Below are 23,657 nucleotides of genomic sequence, written 5' to 3' on the forward strand. Positions count from 1 at the left end.
GAGAGCCCTGCCAGATGGTGGGGCGCCATGGGTAGTCGATGCAAATCTTAGCAGTGGCCACTGCCGGGCATGGCAAGTTGTCTCAGGGATCTGGGCGGGAGTTTGGACTAACGCCAGCAGGACGACCATCCCACAAAGTGAGGCAGAGTTGAAAGCAGGGAAACAGACCATAAGGTCTGGCAGGTCCTACCTCCACAGAACTCAAACTGAAGCCCTCCCTAGAGAGCTTGGCAGCAAATACACCAGCGTGACCCCAATCAGGAAGATCAAGCTCTGGGAGAGATGCCATTGGGAGGGTGGGGCCAATCCCACCTGCAAACAAACTCCAGGGAAGGACCACCCACCCAGCAACCTACCTGAACCGGAGAGAGCCCAGCAGCGCCCTCTACAGGCCAAAAAAGATACAGCTCCAACCTCAATAGAAAAAAAGTCCACTCAGAGACAACTCCAACCCTCTTCTCCTCCCAGGGATCACAACTCCTCACCATCAAGGGAACAAAAAAAAGACAGAGAATGAATCTGACAAATTGACAGAAGCAGGCTTGAGAAGGTGGGTAATAACAAATTTCTCTGAGTTAAAAGACCATGTTCTAACCCAACGCAAAGAAATTAAGAATCTTGAAAAAAGGTTAGACAAAATGCTAACCAGAATAACCAGCTTAGAGAAGAATATAAACGACTTGATGGAGCTGAAAAACACAGCACAAGAACTCGCAAGGCATACACAAGTTTCAGCAGCTGAATCGATCAAGCAGAAGACAGGATATCAGAGAGAAGATCAAATTAATGAAATAAAATGAGAAGGCAAGAATAGAGAAAAAAGAGTGAAAAGAAATGAACAAAGACTTCAAGAACTATGGGATTATGTGAAAAAACCTAATCTACGCTTGATTGGTGTACCTGAATGTGACGGGGAGAATGAATCCAAGTTGGAAAACACTCTTCAAGATATTATCCAAGAGAACTTTCCCAACCTAACAAGGCAGGCCAACATTCAAATCCAGTAAATACAGAGAACACCACAAAGATATTCCTCAAGAAGAGCAACCCCAAGGCACATAGTTGTCAGATTCACCAGGGTTGAAATGAAAGAAAAAAATGCTAAGGGCAGCCAGAGAGAAAGGTTGAGTCACCCACAAAGGAAACACCATCAGACTCATAGCGGATCTCTTGGCAGAAACCCTGCAAGCTAAAAGGGAATGGGGGCCAATATCCAACATCTTTAAAGAAAAGAACTTTCAACCCAGAATTTCATATCCGGCCAAACTAAGCTTCGTGAGTGAAAGAGAAATAAAATCCTTTATGGACAAGCAATTGCGGAGAGATTTTGTCACTACAAGACCTGCCTTATAGGAGCTACTGAAGGAAGTACTAAACAGGGAAACGAACAACCAGTACTAGCCACGGTAAAAACGTACCAAATGGTAAAGAACAACGATACAATGAAGGAGTCATGTCAATTAATGGGCAGAACAACCAGCCAGTAACAAAATGGCAGGATCAAATTCAAACATAACAATATTAATGTTGAATGTAAATGGCCTAAACGCCCCAACCAAAAGACGCAGACTGGCAAATTGGATAAAATGTCAAAACCCATTGGTATGCTGTATTCAGGAGACCCATCTCACATGCAAAGACTCACCCAGACTCAAAATAAAGAGATGGTAGAAGATTTACCAAGCAAATGGAGAGTAAAAAAAAAAGCAGAGGTAGCAATCCTAGTCTCTGATAAAACGGACCTTTAACCAACAAAGATCAAAAGAGACAAAGAAGGGCATTATATGATGGTAAAAGGATCAATTCAACAAGAAGAGCTAACTATCCTAAATCTTTATGCACCCAATGCAGGAGCACCCAGATACATAAAGCAAGTTCTTAAAGACCTACAAAGAGACTTAGACTCCCGCACAATAATAATGGGAGACTTTAACACTCCACTGACAATATGTCAATCAACGAGACAGAAAGTCAACAAGGATATCCAGGACTTGAACACAGATTTGGAACAAGTGGACCTAACAGACATTTATAGGACATGCCACCCCAAATCCACAGAATACACATTCTTCTCAGCACCACATTACACTTACGCCAAAATTGACCACATAATTGGAAGTAAATCACTCCTCAGCAAATGCAAAGGAATGGAAATCATAACAAACAGTCTCTCAGACCACAGTGCAATCAAATTAGAACTCAGGATTAAGAAAAGCACTCAAAACCGCACAATCACATGGAAACTGAACAACTTGCTCCTGGATGATGAATGGATAAACAATGAAATCAAGGCAGAAATAAAAATATTCTTTGAAACCAATGAGAACAAAGACACAACATACTAGATCCTATGGGACACATTTAAAGCAGGGTCTAGAGGGAAATTTATAGCAATAAACGCCCACATGAGAAGCAAGGAAAGATCTAAAATCGACACCCTATCATAAAAATTGAAAGAGCTAGAGGAGCAAGATCAAAAAAAACTCAAAAGCTAGCAGAAGACAAGAAATAACTCAGATCAGAGCAGAACTGAAGGAGATATAGACACAAAAAACCCTTCAAAAAAATCAGTAAATCCAGGAGCTGGTTTTTTGAAAAGATAAACAAAATAGACCGCTAGCTAGACTAATAAAAAAGAAAAGAGAGAAGAATCGAATAGATGCAATAAAAAACAATAAGGGGGAGATCACCACTGATTCCTCGGAAATACAAACTACCATCAGAGATTACTACAAACAGCTCTATGCACATGAACCAATAAATCTGGAAGAAATGGATAAATTCCTGGACACTTGCATCCTCCCAAGACTAAACCAGGAAGAAGTTGAAACCCTGAATAGACCAATAACAAGGTCTGAAGTTGAGGCAGCAATTAATAGCCTACCGACCAAAAAAAGTCCAGGTCCAGATGGGTTCACAGCTGAATTCTACCAGACATACAAAGAGAAGCTGGTACCAGTCCTGTTGAAACTATTCCAAACAATACAAAAAGAGGGAATCCTCCCTAACTCTTTCTATGAGACCAACATCATCCTGATACCAAAATCTGGCAGAGACATAACTAAAAAAGACTACTACAGGCCAATATCCATGATGAATATTGAGGCAAAAATCTTTAATAAAATACTGGCAAACCAAATTCAACAGCATATCAAAAAGCTTATCCACCATGATCAAGTAGGCTTCATACTGGGGATGCAAGGCTGGTTCAACATACACAAATCTATAAATGTAATTCACCACATAAACAGAACCAAAGACAAAAACCACGATTATCTCAATAGATGCAGAGAAGGCCTTCGACAAAATTCAACAGCCTTTCTGCTAAAAACTCTCAATAAACTAGGTGTCAACAAAGCTATTTATGACAAACCCACAGCCAATATCATACTGAATGGGCAAAAATTAGAAGCATTCCCTTTAAAAAGTGGTACTAGACAAGGATGCCCTCTCTCACCACTCCTATTCAATATAGTACTGGAAGTTCTAGCCAGAGCAATTAGACAAGAAAAAGAAATAAAGGGCATTCAATTAGGAAAAGAAGAAGTCAAACTGTCTCTGTTTGCAGACGATATGATCATATATTTAGAAGATCCCATCATCTCAGCCCAAAACCTTCTTAAGCTGATAAGCAACTTCGACAAAGTCTCAGGATACAAAATCAATGTGCAGAAATCACAAGCATTCCTATACACTAATAACAGAAAAACAGATCGCCAAATCATGAGCAAACTCCCATTTACAATTTCTACAAAGAGAATAAAATACCTAGGAATACAACTAACAAAAGAGGTAAAAGATCTCTTCAAGGAGAACTACAAACCACTGCTCAAGGAATTAAGAGACGACACAAACAGATGGAAAAACCTTCCATGCTCATGGTTAGGAAGAATCAATATTGTGAAAATGGCCATACTGCCCAAAGTAATTTACAGATTCAATGCTATCCCCATCAAGCTACCAAAGACCTTCTTCACAGAACTGGAAAAAAACACCTTAAACTTCATATGGAACCAAAAGAGAGCCTGCATAGCAAAGTCAATTCTAAGCAAAAAGAACAAAGCGGGAGGCATCACACTACCAGACTTCAAACTATACTACAAGACTACAGTAATCAAAACAGCATGGTACTGGTACCAAAACAGAGATACAGACCAATAGAACAGAACAGAGGCCTCAGAAGCAATGCCACACATCTACAACCATCTGATCTTTAACAAACCTGACAAAAACAAGCAATGGGGAAAGGATTCCCTGTCTAATAAATGGTGTTGGGAAAACTGGCTAGCCATATGCAGGAAGCTGAAACTGGACCCCTTCCTTACACCTTATAAAAAAATTAACTCCAGATGGATTAAAGATTTAAACATAAGAACGAACGCCATAAAAACCCTAGAAGAAAACCTAGGCAAAACCGTTGAAGACACAGGCACAGGCCAGGACTTCATGACTAAAACACCAAAAGCAATGGTAACAAAAGCCAAAATAGACAAATGGGACCTAATTAAACTTAAGAGCTTCTGCAAAGCAAAAGAAACAATCATTAGAGTAAACCAGCAACCAGCAGAATGGCAAAAAATTTTCACAATCTACCCATCAGACAAAGGGCTAATATCCAGAATCTACAAAGCACTAAATCAGATTTACAGGAAACAAACAAACAAACCCATTCAAAAGCGGGTGAAGGATATGAACAGACACTTTTCAAAAGAAGACAAATATGTGGACAACAAACATAGGAAAAATGCTCATCATCACTGGTCATTAGAGAAACGCAAATCAAAACCATGTTGAGATACCATCTCACGCCAGTTAGAATGGCAATTGTTAAAAAATCTGGAGACAACAGATGCTGGAGAGGATGTGGAAAAAGGAACACTTTTACACTGTTGGTGGGAGTGTAAATTAGTTCAACCATTGTGGAAGACAGTGTAGCGATTCCTCAAGGATCTAGAAATAGAAATTCCATTTGACCCAGCAATCCCTTTACTGGGTATATACTCAAAGGATTATAAATCATTCTATCATAAAGACACATGCACACATATGTTCATTGCGGCACTTTTTACAATAGCAAAGACCTGGAACCAACCCAAATGCCCATCAATGATAGACTGGACAAGGAAAATGTGGCACATATACACCACGGAATACTATGCAGCCATAAAAAACGATGAGTTCGTGTCCTTTGTAGAGACATGGATGAACCTAGAAACCATCATTCTCAGCAAACTGACACAAGAACAGAAAACCAAACACCGCATGTTTTCACTCATAGGCGATGATGAACAATGAGAACACTTGGGCACAGGGAAGGGAACAACACTCACAGGGCTGGGTCGGGGGTGGGGAGGAGGGGGCGAGATAATACCGGGAGAAATGCCTGATGTACGCAACGGCGCCGGGTGGGGGATGGAGACAGCAAACGACCATGGCATGTATGTACCTATGCAACAATCCTGCAGGATGCAGGATGGGCACATGTACCCCAGAGCCCAAATACAATAAAAAAAGAAAAAAGAAAAAAAATCCCATTTCTTCATATAGGGCAAACACTGGATATGGATGAATCCTTTAAAATTGAACAGATCCAAAAATGTCATTATTTTCTTTCTATTTCATTGATTATCAGTTAGATTGAGGGTCTTTTCATAATTTTTTGCCATTTGTATTTCTTCTTTTGTGAACTACTGTATTACATATATACTTTGTCCATTTTTTATCAAGTATTCGCATAGAAGTCTTTTTTCTTTTTCTTAAATTTCTACCTCAAAAAATTAGTTTTCTAGCCACACTAGCCCATCTGATTACCTGTTTTACAGGAGGTGGTTCCTGCTTGCTCACATCAATACGTGGTAAATCAGTGATTCCAAACTTGTCTTTGTAATACCGTCGAGTAAATGGATCACAATCATAAATGAAGAAAGTTCTCCCAAGGATAGTGAGCGACTTCCCAACAATGAAGTCTTTAGCAGTATACCATTCCAACACCTCTTGGTCAGAGATTTCCAGCACACACCGGGGGAAGTTCTCTAATATAAGATGGTATTAGAGAGAAAAGAAGAAGGAATGAGTGTGGGAAGAAAGACTTGACATACAACAACCAGGCATTCTTAAGAACCTGAGGGAGTGCAGTCTTGCTCTGGTCAAGAGTCATGGTCTCTCCTACATTCCCACTAGAACACATGGCTGTGAATTTCCATCTGCTGATAGGACACATATATAACATTAGTTTTTGTAATGTCTCTCTCCCATATTCAGCTCAAACTATCACTACAAATCATTAATTTTAGCAAATTAATGCTTAGAAGAAATCACTGCAGGAGGAAAGAACAAATGTCCTTCTATAAGGATAGAGTCTTAGGTCTAGGAAAGATCCAAGTCATTTAGCTCAATTTCTCACCTGTTTATCCATTCATCCAACAAATTATTAGTGACCATCTATATCATGTACTAGTACACTGCTAAATACTTGGATTACAATAATTAACACTATAGATACAATTCCTGACTTCATGGAGAAAATATTCTGTTTGGGGAGACAGATACTAAAAAATTATACAAATAATGGTTTCATTTCAGTTGTAATCATTGCTATTAGGACAGTGTAAGCTAGTCCTGGAGGCAGGGGCAGGGACAGTCAATGAGATGATGACAGTAATCCATTCATGTGGGAATAAATAATTTCCAAATGTAGAATAACTCTTGCAATTGTAGAATAATTCCAGTCTTGTCTTACTGTTTCATGAGAACTAAGGATTCACTTGTTTAAGACTGATTACCTGCAGCCTGGCATCCAAGGAAATCTTAAGAGTCAATCAGTTCTAGTAGAGTGCCATATCTTATAGCTGTAACCACAAAGCTTTTGCACAGAACCCTTGTCACAAGGGGGATGAAAAGTAGGCTGATGTTCTCCTAACCGGTAATTACTAAGATTGAAAAACAGGTATAAGGCTAAGTTTCTGCTATAATGGGCATAAAAGTTTGAACTCCAGCCCTTGATCATGGCTTTGATTAACAAGATATGTTATTGGGGAAATACAATAATATTATTCAATAATAATTATATTCAATTATATTATATTATTATGAATAATTATATTATTCAAGTCTTATACATGTTTATTGGTTTGTCTTTTTGATCTAACTATTGAAAGAAATGTTTTAATGACTCCCACTATTATGGTGTATTTTTCCAGTCTCTTTGTATAACAGTGCTACAAATTTTTCCTATATTTTGAATCCATGTTATTAAGAATCCATGTTATTCAAGTTTAGAATTATTATATTTTCCTAGTAAATACAATATTCTTGCAATAGGTAATGATCCTCTTCATCTCAATCAAAGCTTTTTGCCCAAATGTCTATTTGTATCATACTAATATAGCTTCATCAGTTGTTTTATACCTCATGAGTTTCTTTTGCTATTTATTTATCTTTTTATCCTTTCTATGTGCCTATATCTTAAGTATGTTTTCAAAAACGCTTTTATACATTGTTGGTGGGAGTGTAAATGAGTTCAACCACGATAGAAAGCAGTGTGGTGATTCCTCAAACACCTAAAAATAGAACTACCCATCTAACCCAGCAATTCCATTACTGGGTATATCTCCAAAGGAAAAAAAAATCATTCTATCATAAAGAAAAATGCAAGCATGCACTACTCACAATAACGAAGACACAGAATCAACCTAAATGCTCATCAGTGACAGACTGGATAAAGAAAATGCTGTACATATACACCATGGAATGCTATACAGCCGTAAAAAAGAATGAGGTCATGTCCTGTGCTGGAACATGGATGGAGCTGAAGGACATTATCCTTAGCAAACTAACGCAGGAACAGAAAATTAAGTACCACATGTTCTCACTTATAAGTGGAAGCTAAATGATGGGAGCACATGGACACATGGGAGGGAACAGTACACACTGGGGCCTATTGGAGGGTGAAGGGTGGGAGGAGGGAGAGTATCAGGAAAAATAACTGGTGGGTATTAGGCTTAATACTTGGGAGACAAAATAATCTGTACAACAAACCCCCATGACACAAGCTCACCTATATAACAAACCTGCACATGTACCCCTGAACTTAAAATAAAAGTTAAAAAAATAACATTTTTCAAAACTTATTATATATTTAATCCTATAACCTTTTCCTATGCTATTATTGTAATATGTTTTGGTTCTACTTTGATATTTTTAGCTTTCACAAATTCAATATTGTTCTTTTAATTTGTATAGCTAATGATTATTTAGATTTATCCACACTTTGCTATTTTCTTTATTCATGACTTCTTGTATCTTAGACCTTATTTCTGGAATCATTTTCTTTCCACTTGAAGCATACTCTAGAATTTTCCCAGTAAGGGTCTGTTGTTAGTAAAATCTGTTTTGTTTGCCTGGAAATGTATTGCACCTTCCTGAAAGACAGTTTCTCTAGGCATTAAATTCTATTTTTTCTCAGCACTCTGAAGATATTATTTCATTGTCTTCTGGTAATCACTGTTGCTACAGAAGTCAGGTGTCATTTTAACTTGCCATCCTGTATGGGTTACCTTTTTCTTTTTATTATTATTATACTTTAAGATCTAGAGTACATGCACAGAACGTGCAGGCTTGTTACATAGGTATATACATGTCATGGTGGTTTGCTGCATCCATCACCCTGTCATCTACATTAGGTATTTCTCCTAATGCTATCCCTCCCCTACTCTGGGGCTGCTTTTATGATCTTTCTGAATCTAGTGTTCTTACATTTGACTATGACATATCTAGATATGGATTTATATTTTCACAACTTTACTGAGGTATAATTGACTACAATAAGCTGCATATATTTGGAGTATACAATTTGATGTTGCTTGACATATATATTTACCCATAAAACTGTCATTAGAATCAAAATAATAAAGACACCTATCACATCCAAAAGTCTCCTTATGCTCTTTTATAATCTAACTCTCCTTCTTACCATCCTCATGCAATCACTGATCTGTTTTGCTTATTTATATTGTATTTTCAATGATTTTACACCAATGGAAGTATATGGCATGTGTTTTTGTCTGAATTCTTTCTCTTAGCCTAGTTACTCTGAGATTCATTCACGTTGTTTCATACATCAATAATTATTTTATTTTTAGTAGTATTCCAAAGTACTGATATACAATAATTGTTCATTCACTCACTATTGATGGACATTTGCATTATTTCCAACTTTTGGCTATTACAAAAAAGCTGCCATAAACATTCACATAAGTTTCTGTGTGAACATGTTTTCCTTTCTCTTGGCAAATACCTAAGAAAAGAATGGCTGGGTTGTATGGTAGATATATGTGCAGTTTTAAAAAACAAACTGTAAGCTATTTTTGAAAGTGGTTATTTCAGTTTACCTTCCATTAGCGGTGTGTGAAATTTTCAGCTGCTTCACATTCTTGTCAATACTTGGTATGGTCAGTCTTTTTAATTCTGGACATTCTAGTGGGTATACAGTAGTATCTTATTTGGTTTTAATTTGCATTCCTTTAATGACTAACTATAGTGAACATCTTTTTGTGTGCTAATTTGCCACCCATGTATATTTTTGGTGAGGTATCTATCGTAATCCTTTACCCATTTTTTATTTGGGTTGTTTTACTAATTTTTAAGAGCCACTTTATATATCCTATGACAAGTACCTTGTCAAATATGTTTTACAAATATTTTCCCCAATCTTTAGCTTCTCCTTTCACCTTCCTAACAGTGTCTTTTGAAACTTTATTTATTTATTTATTTATAAATTTTAGATTTGGGGGTACATGTGCAGGTTGGTTACACAGGAATATTGCATGATGCTAAAGTCTGAGCTTCTATTGATCCTGTCACCCAAATAGTGAACAGAGTACCTGATAGGTAGTTCTTCAACCCTTGTCCTTCTCCCTTTCTTCCCCCTTTTGGAGTCCCCAGTGTCTACTGTTCCTATCTTTGTGTCCATGTGTACCCAATGTTCTGTTTCTGTGTTAATTTACTTAGTATAATGGATTCTATCTGCATCCACATTGCTGCAAAGAACATGATTTTATTTTTTATGACCATATAGTCTTCTATGATGTATATGTACTGTTAATATATTTGCTTTATCCAATCCACCAGTGATGGGCACTGGGTGGATTTCATGTCTTTGCTATTGTGAATAGTGCTGCAATAAACAGGAGTGCAAATGTTCTTTGGATAGAGCAACTTATTTTCTTTTGGGTATATACCCAATACTGGGATTCCTGTAGTTCTATTTTTAGTTTCTGGAGAAATCTCCAAATTGCTTTCCTCAGGGGCTAACTAGTTTACATTCCCACCAACAGTGTATAAGCATCCCCTTTTCTCTGCAACCTTGCCAGCATCTATTATGTTTTGACTTATTAATAATAGCCATTCTAACTGGTATGAGATGGTGTCTTACTGTGGTTTTGATTGCATCCCCCTGATGATTAGAGATGTTGGGCATTTTTTAAATGCTTGTTGTCCCTTCGTATGTTTTCTTTTGAGAAATGTCTGTTCACATCCTTTGCCTACTTTTTGGGGTTGTTTTTTTCTTGTTGATTTAAGTTCCTTATAGATTCTGAATATTAGTCATTTGTCAAATGCATTGTTTCAAATATTTTCTCCCTTTCTGTAGGCTGCTTCCTCTGTTGATAGTTTATTTTGCTATGTAGAAGCTCTTTAGTTTAATTAGGTCCCAATTGTCAACAACTTTTGTTTTTATTGCATTTGCTTCCCCCCCGCCCCAACTCTGACACAGAGTCTTACTCTGTCACCCTGGTCTATTATCCATTTGGGGTTAACTTTTATGTATGGTGAGGTAAGGGTTGAAGTTTATTTATTTATTTTTGCACATGGCTGTTGAATTTTTCCAGCACCTTTTGTTAAAAAGACAATAATTTCTCCATCAAATTGCTTTTACACCTTTGCCAAAAATCAAATGACCTCATATATGTGGGTCTATTTCTGGACAATTTGGTTCTATTTCATTGTTCTGTAGGTTGATCTCATCAGATTGTAAAGTCTTTGAGATATGGGCTTATAGTAGTTTCAGATTTCCATTGCTTAGTATGGTGTTTCCTTCATCTATATGAATGTTCAATTAATATTATTTGAATGACTGAGTGAGCCAATAAAGATGCTCAGAGAGTGAGAAAAAGCATTCAACTTTCTGGAACACTAAAGGTCTAAGGGGTGTTCAAGATTCATCTAACAGGCAAGGGTAAGATCAAACTATGAAAGCCAGTCTGAAGGATAACTAACATATTTAGACTTTTGGAACCTGGTTCCTTAGGTTCAAGAGCTGAGTAGAAGGCTTTTGGTAAGCCAAAAAATGTCCTATTTTGAAATTACCTGCCACCTACTGGTAATCTGCAATTGCCCTTGATAGAGAAATAAGTTTCAGAGTTTGATATTTTAACTCCAGCCATTATAAATATATAATTTTGATTCATCTTAGCTTTTTAGAAGGGGGCCCTGGTTGAGAGGACTTTTCAAAGTTACTCCCTTATTTCCTATTACTGTCTAACACAAACTTTCTGCCTAGCTATCATCTCTTGGACACCCTCAAACATGCCATACTTATTCCTAATTCCCAACTTTGCTCTTGTTCTTCAACTGTGCTCTTTGTTCTCTGCCATTCTGAATCTGGGTCCAATCTCAACTCTTCACACAAAGACTTGTTTAGTTTTTCAGGCCCACACCTCTCTCCTTCTGACCTTTGTCTGCATGACTTAACTAATTACATAACCAGATAATCTGGTGTATACTTGTGTTATTACTTAACAGCTCTGTGTACTTTATATGACTTGTCTTCTTAATAACACTAGAAATGCCTGAAGGATAGGATTCTAAGAATGGGAGTTACGGTTTCATTCTTTCCTCTATAGCATTTAGCATGTGAAATGGTTCCTACAGCAGATATGTACCTCTTGTTTAATTGAATTAAATAAAAATCACCCATTGGATAAATGCCTTTGAGAGTCAATTAGACCCCATTATTTTAACACCACCATTCTAGTTAAAGGAATTATGTAGCTGATGGGAACATAGCCTTTTCTGTACCTCATGACTGATACCTTTTTTTTTGGGGGGGGGGGACAGAGTCTTGCTCTATTGCCCAGGCTGGAGTGAAGTAGTGCAGTCTCTGCTCACTGCAGCCTCTGCCTCCTGGGTTCAAGCGACTCTCCTGCTTCAGCCTCCCAAGTAGCCGGGACTATAGGCACTTGCCACCATGCCCAGCTAATTTTTGTATTTTTTGGTAGTGACAGGGTTTCACCATGTTGACCAGACAGGTCTTGAACTCCTGACCTCAGGTGATCCTCCCGTCTTGGCCTCCGAAAGTGATGGGATTACAGGTCTGAGCCATAGCATCCACCCTGTTTCCTACTTTTAAAAAAACCCTACATATGTCACCAGGCTGCCTCTCCATGCAAATTTTTAAACTGGGAAATTAGAATAGGATAATTATATATTGAAAGTTTTAAATATAGGTCACATTGATAAGGCAGAGACAAACTGGAAACCTGTCATTTAAAGGGATTTAGTTTCAGTGAGACTTTTCATGCCACCCCAAATACATTCCTATTCATTTTCTTTATCCATTATAAATCTAATGTTTGTTAGCTCCAGACTGCATGGATTTCAGGCTTGTTAAAGCCTTCTGAAAGGCCAAAATTAGTATACTAGTCCCATTGTCATTGACCTCTAAGACATTCTAGAGAGAACTAATTATAAGACTATGTACAGTAGGTAGTAACCAAACTATGTCGAACTAGAGCACAGAACCAGTTGTTTCTACTTGAGAATACAAGCTGAATTAGCAGTTATTTTCATTTATTAAAAAAATATGTAATAGAAACTTTCCTAATTCTAAAATGATGACAATTTTCACTCCCTTTTATCTTTTCCCCCAAACTCATTCTCTTCTCCTCACATGCAATCATTCTAATGTAGCTATGTGATTGAATGTGTCCTATGTGTACTATGTTTTGCATGTGTTATTGAATTATATATCTAATTTTATGTATTTTTCCTACACAGCACTATGTTTTCAAGATCCATCCACCTTCTTTCTGTATACATCTTGTTTACTGCTTCTAACTACTACCTAATCAAAATATACCTTTACCACATTTTGCTTATCCATTCTCTCAATGATGGAAACCTCCAACTCCTTATCCACAAATAATACTGCATTAAAAAAAAAAACACTGTGCAAGCCAAGCAATACATGTGGACAGGTTAAATTTAGTCTCAGACTATGCATTTATTTATAACCTCTAATCTAGACAAACTTCTTGTTCAATACCTGAAATTTTTTATCTCCTAATTCTCAAAAAAAATAAAGTAAAAAGAAAAAAAACCCATGAATATATTTACAGACTTCTGTCAGCCACCCAAACATGAGAGATGTCAGTCATTACATGTTACTAAGATGACATTTTTCTAAGAGAAATGTATGTAACTACTAAGACAATAACCAAAGCAACCCTACTCATCCCAGGAAATAGTGAACAGCAGGTATCCGCTGCCATTTTGTTACACAGCCACTCACAAACATGGTAGGCAACTTTTTTCCTTTTGCTTGAGATAGGGTCTCACTCTGTTGCCCAGGCTGGAGTACAGCAGCACAGTCACAGCTCACCACAGCCTTGAACTCCCAGGCTCAGATGATCCTCCTACCTCAGCCTCCCAAGTAGCCAGGACTACAGGTGCGCACCACCAAACATGGTTAATTTTTTGTATTTTTTGTAGAGATGGGGTTTCATCATTTTGCCCAGGCTGGTCTCAAACTCTTGGGCTCAAGCAATCCACTCACCTCAGTCTCCCAAAGTGCTGGGATTAAAGGAGTGAGCCATCGCATCCAGCCCATGCTAGGTAATTTTAAACCAGCAAAGAATGAGCTGGATTTGACACAATGGACCTCACCTCTATGAGTCTCAGACATGCCTTTTTCAATCTCAAGTTAAACTACACAGAAACTTCCCGTTTAGGAAGTAGTTGAAGTGAGAAGCAAAGTCAGGAAAGCATATAAAGAAAGGATAAGCTTTCATGCATATCTGTGAATGAAAATAAAAGCCTGTTTGAAAAATGCATTAAAAATCTAATATTAAATTGTTTCAGTTCAGAAACCTTGCTCTACTACACTTTAAATGAACCTCCCACTGCTGTTTCAGTTTTGTTTCCTTGAACTGGGTACCAGATTGTCTTGGAGGCATACCTGGACCAAGGGGCAAGTAAAGGAGGAAAGCTGTGGAGAAGCCATTTTCTGAGCACCTAAGAAAAAATAGCTAGAGGCTTCCAAGTGTAAAGAGAATTTTGCATACTGATTAAATAACTCCTTTAAGAACCTAAAAATATCCCAAGTAACAGAGAATAAACTGAATCAAACATACTTGCATTTTCCACCAAAACTTTGGGTATACGCTGACGGTTCATCAGGAGTGGGAAAGGATCTCTCCCATCATTCCGTTCGTGGACCTCTCGAATTTCCACCGTATCATCCATAAGATAGTAATGAATGATGTAGGTCCGACATTCACCATACATGCTGTCTGTATCATCCCAGATCGCATAAAATCGAAGGACCTTTGAAAAATCCGAATTAGTGACTCAAGAATCCTAAAAGTAGGGAGTTCAACTTAGCTACTTTGGCAATTATGTATCAGACAGTGATGAAAAGATTAGCTGGAAAGACTATGAAGTAATCTCAGATGGGGTAAATTGAAAAAAAAAGGAAATACTCATCAAAGATACTAAAACATCTGAAATTATATACCATATGTCAGCAGCTGGAAAGAATTAAATAATAGGATTCTAAGTTTGTGCCAAAAAAGAAGAGCTCACTTTGATCCAAAATATTAGTCAGTGAAAGAGAAGCTAAATTTAAAGAGCAATGAAGTTCTTTACATAGCGGTTTATATATATTAATAAAGATACATGTGAATATGGTTTATATATAATTAGTATAGAAAAATTTTTTATTTATTAACCAGTATTTTTTTTGTCCCATCAACACATATCTTCTAGTAATACTATAGACACAATCTTTTTTTTTTTTGGCTAGGCTTCCTCAAATCATGGGAATAAACACAATCTTTAAATATAAAATAATAACAGATATGTGAATGATATAAACAAAATCCTTAAAAGATCATGCTAGTGCTAGTTTATGTTTTTTGAACTAAAAGGAGTTAAATGTCTAAAGAAAAGGAACAGCAAAGAAGCAATGAAGGTGATCTCTTTCTTTTCTCTCTCTCTTTAGTAGAAAGCAGAGGATTTAAATCTGCTTATAAACATCAGATCACAAGGGAGAGGATTAGGAAGGTTGGAACAGAGTTGGAAAATGCGCAAAACATTCTGCACTTCAATATTAATATAACATTTAACAAGGAAGTATCTATAGTGGGGTTTCTGTGAAATTAAATATTTTAATATTAGAACCTACATATATGCACATCTTTGAAATTTCCCAATAATTGATTTATGGTTTCCCAAAGGATTCTATGAAATTAGCTCATTTTTAGGGTAAGAAATTGTCAATTGGAAATGTAAGGTAGGTAGCAGATGTAGCTCAGGAATTGTTTTGAGATTTAAATGTTTGTTGGGATTCACAAAACAGCTCCACAACTCCACAATCTTCTTTGGATCTCCATATGAAACATAGGCACTCCTGTACCTGTAACCCTAGATGAAAGCAGAAAGACAGGACTGTGTCCAAACAGTTCAATTAAAGCTGTATTGTTTCAAAATAGTTACCAATACAGCTACCCAAACCTTTTGCCAATAAATATGGGTCACATTTGGAAATAAGTAAGCCTACTATGGTTCCTATGTCACTTACCTGTTTGTCAAAGGTGAGAAATTGCTTGAGTTGATCAAAGTCCGACGGGGTGACATACTTACGAAGAGGCTGTTTCCGGAGTTCAGTGTAAGGATCAAGAGCCATCTTCTCTGGTGGATTTAATTCAATTCCTTGACTTTCTAAAAATACCTAAATAATTGAAAGTTAATAATGCTCATCTTTCTTAGAGCTTCTTCGAGTAAGTTACAAACTGATGATTTAAAACTGGCACTGTGGCTCAGGGCTACAATCTCAGTACTTTGGGAGGCTGAGTTGGGAGGACTGCTGGAATGCAGGAATTTGCAACCAGCCTGAGCAACATAGTGAGACCCTGTTTCTGCAAAAAAATTTAAAAGTTAAGATTGCTTTGATGCCATGTGCCTGCAGTCCAGGCTACTCAGAAGGCTGAAGTGAGAGAATCATTTCAGCTCAGGAGGTCAAGGCTAGAGTGAGCCATGATCATGACACTGCACTCCAGCCTGGGTGACAGCAAGACCCTGCCTCAAAAGAAAAAGGAAAAAGAAAAAAAAAGTGTAATAATAATTTCTATGCCATTGCTCAAGTTAAACATTAGTTTGCTGCTCAAGCACATGTAAGCTGTATTAAGTCTCCAACTGAGCCAATTCCATAATGCAGATAATAATTGAGAGTTACCTGAAGTATTTTGTATTGTTATGTTGTTATATTGCTAAATATTTGTTAAGCTAGTTGAGAGGCACAATGGCAAAACAACTGTTTTCAAATATGAATTTAAATCAATCAAATTTATTTAGGTGCCTGTAACAGAGTAAGTCTTAGTATTGCTTACATTCATATACCTGGAACCTAACCACGGTTTCAAACAATATGTAATTCCTATTAGGTATGGAGGCAAGCTGCACAATGGCCAGCTTAGGCTGAAATCATATTGTCAATTTTCTAATTCACTTAAAACAAATATTGTATATGATTAAGTCCCTTCCCCTCGCCAAAAAAGAAAAAAAGAAATCATACCCATTGGTTTTATTAGACCAGCAAATGTTTTAGCAAAATAGGAAAGATAAACTAAGTGCTGAAATTTCACCAGGCATTCCTGAAAGGGACAGTCAGAAGGCAAACAGCTTGGAAAACATATTTCAGGACATCATCTGTTAAAAACTCCTAAACCTTGCTAGAGAGACCAACAATCAAATTAAGGAAATACAAAGAATCCCTGCAAGATTCTACCCAAGGAGATCATCCCCAAGTCACATAATCATTAGATTTTCCAAGGTCAAAATGAAAGAAAGAATGTTAAAAACAGCTACAGAGAAAGGGCAGGTCACGTGCAAAAGGAATCCCATCAGGCCAACAGTGGACTTCTCAGCTGAAATCCTACAAGCCAGAAAAGACTGAGGGTCTATATTCAACATTCTTAAAGAAGAAAAATCTTCAACCAAGAATTTCATTTCTAGCCAAACTCCAAGCTTCTCAGCAAAGGAGAAATGAGATCCTTTTCAGATAAGCAAATGCTGAGAGAGTTCATCATCACCAGACCCACTTTACAAGAGATCTTGAAAGAAGCACCAAATATAGAAAGAAAAGACCATTACCAGCCAATACAAAACACACTTAAGTACGCAGACTAGTAACACTATAAAGCAACCACACAAACAAGCCAGCATAATAACCAGCTAACAACACAATGACAGGATCAAATCCATACATATCAATACTAATCTTAAATATAAATGGGCTAAAGGCCCCATTTACAAGGCACAGAGGCCAGGCATGGTAGCTCATGCCTGTAATCCCAACACTTTGGGAGGCTGAGGTGGGTGGATCACTTGAGGTCAGGAGTTTGAGGCCAGCCTGGCCAACATGGTGAAACCTCATCTCTGCTAAAAATACAAAAATTAGCCAGGCGTGGTAGCACACACCTGTAATCCCAGTTACTCAGGAGGCTGAGGTAGGAGAATCACTTGAGCCTGGGAGGCAGAGGGTGCAGTGAGCTGAGATCATGCCACCACACTCCAGCCTGAGTGACAGAGCAATACTCTGTCTCAAAAAAAAAAAAAAAAAAAAAAAAAGGCACAGACTAGCAAGCAAGCTGGATGAAAAAGGAAGACCCAACGGTATGCTGTCTTCAAGAGGCCTATCTCACACACAACACCACCCAAAGGCTCAAAATAAAGGGATAGAGGAAAATCTACGAAGCAGATGGAGAACAGAAAAAAGCAGAGATTGTAATCCTAATTTCAGACAAAACAGACTTTAAACCAACAAAGATCAAAAAAGACAAAGAAGGTATGTGTAATGGTAAAAAAATCCAACTCAACAAAAAAACCTAACTATCCTAAATACATACGCACCTAACACAGGAACACCCAAATTCATAAAACAAGTTCTTAGAGATCTACAACAAGACTTAGACTCCCACACAATAACAGTGGGAGACTTCAACACTTCCCTGACAGTATTTAACAGATCACTGAGGCAGAAAATTAACAAAGATATTCAGGACCTAACTCAACATTGGACCAAATGGATCTGACACACCTCTACAGAACTCTCCATCCAAAAACAACAGAATATACAATATTGTCATCACCACATGGGACATATTCTAAAATTGACCACAAAATCAAACAGAAAACAATTATCAGGAAATGCAAAAGAACCAAAATCATAGCAAACACACTCTCAGACAACAGCATAATAAAAATGGAGGTCAAAACTTAAAACAACACTCAAAACCACGCAATTACATGGAAATTGGACAACCTGCTCCTGAATGACTTTTAGGTAAATAATGAAATTAAGACAGAAATTAAGAACTTCTTTGAAAGTAATGAGAACAAAGATACAACATACCAGAATCTCTGGGACACAGCTAAGGCAGTATTAAGATGGAAATTTATAGCACTAAACACCATGTCAAAAAGTTAGATCTCAAATCAACAACCTAACATCAAAACTGAAAGAACTAGAGAAGCAAGAGCAAACTTACCTCAAAGCTAGTGGAAGACAAGGAATAATCAAAATCAGAGCTGAACTGAAGGAAATCAAGATACAAAAAAAAAAAAAAAATCAAAAGATCAATGAATCCAGGAGTTGGTTGTTATTAAAAAAATAAGCCACTAACTAGATTAATGAAGAAGAGAGAAGATCTAAACAAACACAATGAGAAACAACAATGGGGATGTTACCACTGACCCCATAGAAATATAAGCAACCACCAGAGAATATTATGAACACTTGTATACACACAAACTAAAAACCTAGAAGAGATGGATAAAGTCCTGGACGCATACATCCTCCCAAGACTGAACTAGAAAGAAATTGATTCCCTGAACAGACCAATAACAAGCTCTGAAATTGAATCAGTAATCAATAGCCTATGAACCAAAAAAGATCAAGGGCCAGATGGATTCACAGCTAAATTCTACCAGATACACAAAATAGAGCTGGTACTATTCTTACAGAAATATTTTTAAAAATTGAGGAGAAGGGATTCCTCCCTAACTAAATCTATGAGGCCAGCATCATCCTGACACCAAAACCTGGCAGAGACACAATAGAAAAAGAAAACTTAAGGCCAATATCTTTGATGAACATCAATCCAAAAATTCTCAACAAAATACTCGCAAACTGAATCCAGCAGCACATCCAAAAAGTAATCCACCATAATCAAGTAGGCTTCATTCCCAGGATGCAAAGTTGGTTCAACATACACAAATCAATAAATGTGATTCATCACATAAACAAAGCTAGAGACAAAACCCACATGGTTATCGCAATAGATACAGAAAAAACTTTAGCAGATCATGAGGTCAGGAGATTGAGACCATCCTGTCTAACATGGTGAAACCCTGTCTCTACTAAAAATACAAAATTAGCTGGGCTTGGTGGTGTGCACCTGTAATCCCAGCTACTCAGGAGGCTGAGGCAGCAGAATTGCTTGAACCCGGGAGGCAGAGGTTGCAGTGAGCCGAGATTGAGCCATTACACTCCAGCCTAGGTGAAAGAACAAGACTCTGTCTCAAAAAAAAAAAAAAAAAAAAAAAAAAAAAAAAAAGACTTTGGATAAAATGTAATGAGATGTAAAATGTAATGAGAAAAACTCTCAATAAATTAGGTATTGAAGGACCTCAAAATAAAAAGGGCCATCTATGAAAAGCCCACAGCCAACATTGTATTAAACAGGGAAAAGTTGGAAGCATTCCTCTAGAAAACCGACATAAGACAAGGATGCCCTCTCCCACAACTTCTATCCAATATAGTATTGAAAGTCTGGGCCAGAGCAATCAGGCAAGAGAAAGAAATAAAGGACATCCAAATAGGAAGAGAGAAAGTCAACCTATCCCTATCTCTTTTTGGAGACAACATGATTCTTTATCTAGAAAACCCCATAGCCTTGGCCCAAAAACTCCTTCAGCTGATAAACAACTTCAGCAAAATTTTAGGATACAAAATTAACGTACAGAAATCACTAGCATTCCTATACACCAACAAGAGCCCAGCTGAGGGCAAAATCAGGAACACAATCCCATTTATAACTATCACAAAAAGAATAAAATACCTAGAAATACAGTTAGCCAGGGAGGTGAAAGATCTCTACAATGAGAATTACAAAACACTGCTCAAGGAAATAAGAGATGACATGACCAAATGAAAAAACATTACAAGCTCATGGATAAGAAGAATCAGTATCATTAAAATCGCCATACTGCTCAAAGCAATGTATAGATTCAATGCTATTCCTATCAAACTACCAATGACACTCTTTACAGAACTAGAAAAAAAAAAACTTTAAAATTAAGTGGTACCCAAAAGGAGCCTGAATAGCCAAGGCAATTCTAAACAAAATGAACAAAACTGGAGGCATCACGTTACCTGCCTTCAAACTATACTACAGGGCAACAGTAACCAGAACAGTATGGTACTGGTACAGAAACAGACACATAGACCAATGGAACAGAATAAAGAGCTCAGAAATAAGGCTGCACACCTATAATTATCTGGTCTTCAACAACGCTGACAAAAACAAGCAATGGGGAAAGGACTCTCTATTCAATAAATGGTGCTGGGATAACTTGCTAGCTATATACAGAAGATTGAAACTGGACACCTTTCTTACATCAGATATAAAAATCAACTCCAGATAGATTAAAGACTTAAATGTAAAACCCAAAACTATAAACACCCTGGAAGACAACCAAGGCAACACCATTCTAAACATAGGAATGGGCAAAGATTTCATGACAAAGACACCAAAAGCAATTGCAACAAAAGCAAAAATTGACGAATGGTATCAAATTAAATGTAAGAGCTTCTGCAGAGCAAAAGAAAGCATCAACAGAGTAAAAAGACAATCTAAAGAATGGGAAAAAAATATTTGTGAACTCTGCATCTGACAAAGGTCCAATATGCAGCATCTATAAGGAACTTTAATTTACAAGAAAAAACAAACCACTCCATTAAAAAGTGGGCAAAGTACATGAACAGATATTTCTCAAAAGAAGACATACATATGGCCAATAAGCATATGAAAAACAAGCTCAACATCACTCATCATTAGAGAAATGCAAATCAAAACCACAATGAGATACTCTCTCACACCAGTCAGAATGACTACTATTAAAAAGTCAAAAAATAGGCTGAACGCAGTGGCTCATGCCTGTAATCCCAGCACCTTTGGGAGGCCAAGGCAGGGGGATCATCTTAGGTCAGGAGTTCTAGACAAGCCTCGCCAACAGGGTGAAATCCCATCTCTACTAAAAATACAAAACAATTATCCGGGTGTGGTGGCAGGTGCCTGTAATCCCAGCTACTTGGGAGGCTGAGGCAGGAGAATCGCTTGAATCTGGGAGGCAGAGGTTGCAGTGAGCTGAGATCATGGAATTGTACTTCAGCCTGGGAAAGAAGAGCAAAATTCCATCTCAATAAAAAAAAAAGTCAAAAAAAAACAGATGCTGTCAAGGTTGTGGAGAAAAAGAAATGTTTATACACTGTTAGTACAAATTAGTTCAACCATTGTAGAAAGCGATGTGGTGATTCCTAAAGGACCTGAAAACAGAACTACCATTTGACCTAGGAATCTCATTATTGGGCATACACCCAAAGGGATATAAATCATTTGGCCATAAAGACATGCACAAGCATGTTCATTGTAGCAGTATTCACAATAGCAAAGACATGGAATCAACCTAAATGCCCATCAATGGTAAACTGGAAAAATAAAATGTGATCATGGAGGTGCCACATTTTTTGCATTTTTGTGTTTTTGTTGGTGATTTTGCTGGATAAAGAGTCCCAATGTCTAGTGCTGAAGTCCTATTTAATGTTCCTCATCAGCACAAGAAGGCTGTAATGTACCTCATGGAGAAAATGCATATCTTAGATAAGCTTTGTTCAGACATGAGTTATAGTGCTGTTGGGTGTGAGTTTAATGTTAATGAATCAACAGTATATAATTAAATAAGGCGTCTTTAAACAGAAACACACATAAAACAAACTTATGTATTGATCAGTTGACAAAAATATGACCAAAGATTGGTGAGAACCTAACCCTGTATTTCCTCTAAGCGCAGTGGTTTGGTATTCACTAATTCAGTGTTCGTGGTGACTATAGTCCTAATTACTGTGAATAATGAGAATTGACTATAAATAGATCAACTGCTCAGTGATTAACTTGCAAATGTTCAAATTGCCCATAAAAACACAATGGTAAAAATAATTGTTATGAAAACACAACTGTAAAAACAATTGTTAATACCTTTATGTTCAGATAACATTTTATAATTTCTCACTGTTGGTACAATTATGAAACTGCCTATGATACATAAGACCTCAGACATCTAAAAAGCAAAGAGATAAAAACATGTTGGAAGGGGAGAATACCTCAAAGATGGTCTAGCACCTCTACTTTCGAAGCTATTTTTCTCTATTACTTTGGAATGGCACTGATGTCATGGCTCTTTTCTTCACTTCCTTCAGGCCTCTATTCATGTGTCATCTTATCACTGAGGCATTCTCTGATCAGCCTTTATAAAAAGCCCCTCAACTTCCATTCCCTTTACTCAGCTTTACCTTCCTCTATTGCTCTTATCATAATCTGACATACAATCAATCTATTTATTTGCTATTGTTTGTCTCCTCCAACAAGATTGTAACCTCTACAAGGGCACGTCTTTACATCTGGCGCCTAGAACAGTGCCTGATGCAAAGCAGGCATGCACATAAATATTTGTTAAATAAACTACTAAATGAAAACACTAAATGGATTCATAGGAGTTCAGTGTATGGTAAAAATTAGTCACATACGGCACTAGGTACCATGGAATAAAGGACATAAAATACTTCAGAAACTATATCTTTGCTGCTAGGAACATTTTTTTAACTAAGACAAATTTGGAATTGACTTCCTAATTCCTATTTGTGCTAAAGAAAGACCATCATATCCTCTATGTATTTAAGAAAAGTTTCCTTTGTATTAAAAAATCCAAACTTATGAAATAAAGAAAGTAGAGGACTTTTTATATAGAGAAGAGTTTTTTTTATTTAAAAATAGTTTTATTTCAGAAATTCTTTAGATAGTAAGCTTTCCTAGAATACAGCAAGTATCATTTACCAAAAATATATGAGCTACACAAAAAATTTTAGGCTCATATCTGCTAATAGAAGTAGTGTTATTTTCATAAACTCATACTTAAGATAAAATGTCTAATCTCTCTTCCACACATCCATCCCAGCAGGGGTGCTATTCCCCTACCCTCTATTTGAACTGCCATTTTAACCTGGTTTCTTACCAAATGATTCAGCTATGATGAGAGTTTGATTT

The 23,657-nt window shown here is 37.1% G+C and overlaps 1 protein-coding gene across 2 annotated transcripts in view; it reads right to left on the reverse strand.

The window, feature by feature from the left end:
* EFHC1 (EF-hand domain containing 1) overlaps window positions 1–23,657 on the reverse strand; it is a 66,326-nt gene that overhangs the window by 33,209 nt on the left and 9,460 nt on the right. For both annotated transcript variants that reach the window (XM_012441623.3, XM_012441622.3), the window contains exons 4-6: window positions 15,857–16,006; window positions 14,409–14,601; window positions 5,812–6,032 (exon numbers count right to left, since the gene is read on the reverse strand). In XM_012441623.3, the coding sequence (XP_012297046.1) occupies window positions 5,812–6,032; window positions 14,409–14,601; window positions 15,857–16,006 (564 nt within the window). The remainder of the gene's footprint in view (window positions 1–5,811; window positions 6,033–14,408; window positions 14,602–15,856; window positions 16,007–23,657) is intronic.

Source organism: Aotus nancymaae, unplaced genomic scaffold (genome assembly GCF_030222135.1).
Source record: "Aotus nancymaae isolate 86718 unplaced genomic scaffold, 86718_ANA_hifiasm-v0.15.2.pri h1tg000040l, whole genome shotgun sequence".
In the NCBI taxonomy this organism is placed as follows: domain Eukaryota; kingdom Metazoa; phylum Chordata; class Mammalia; order Primates; family Aotidae; genus Aotus; species Aotus nancymaae.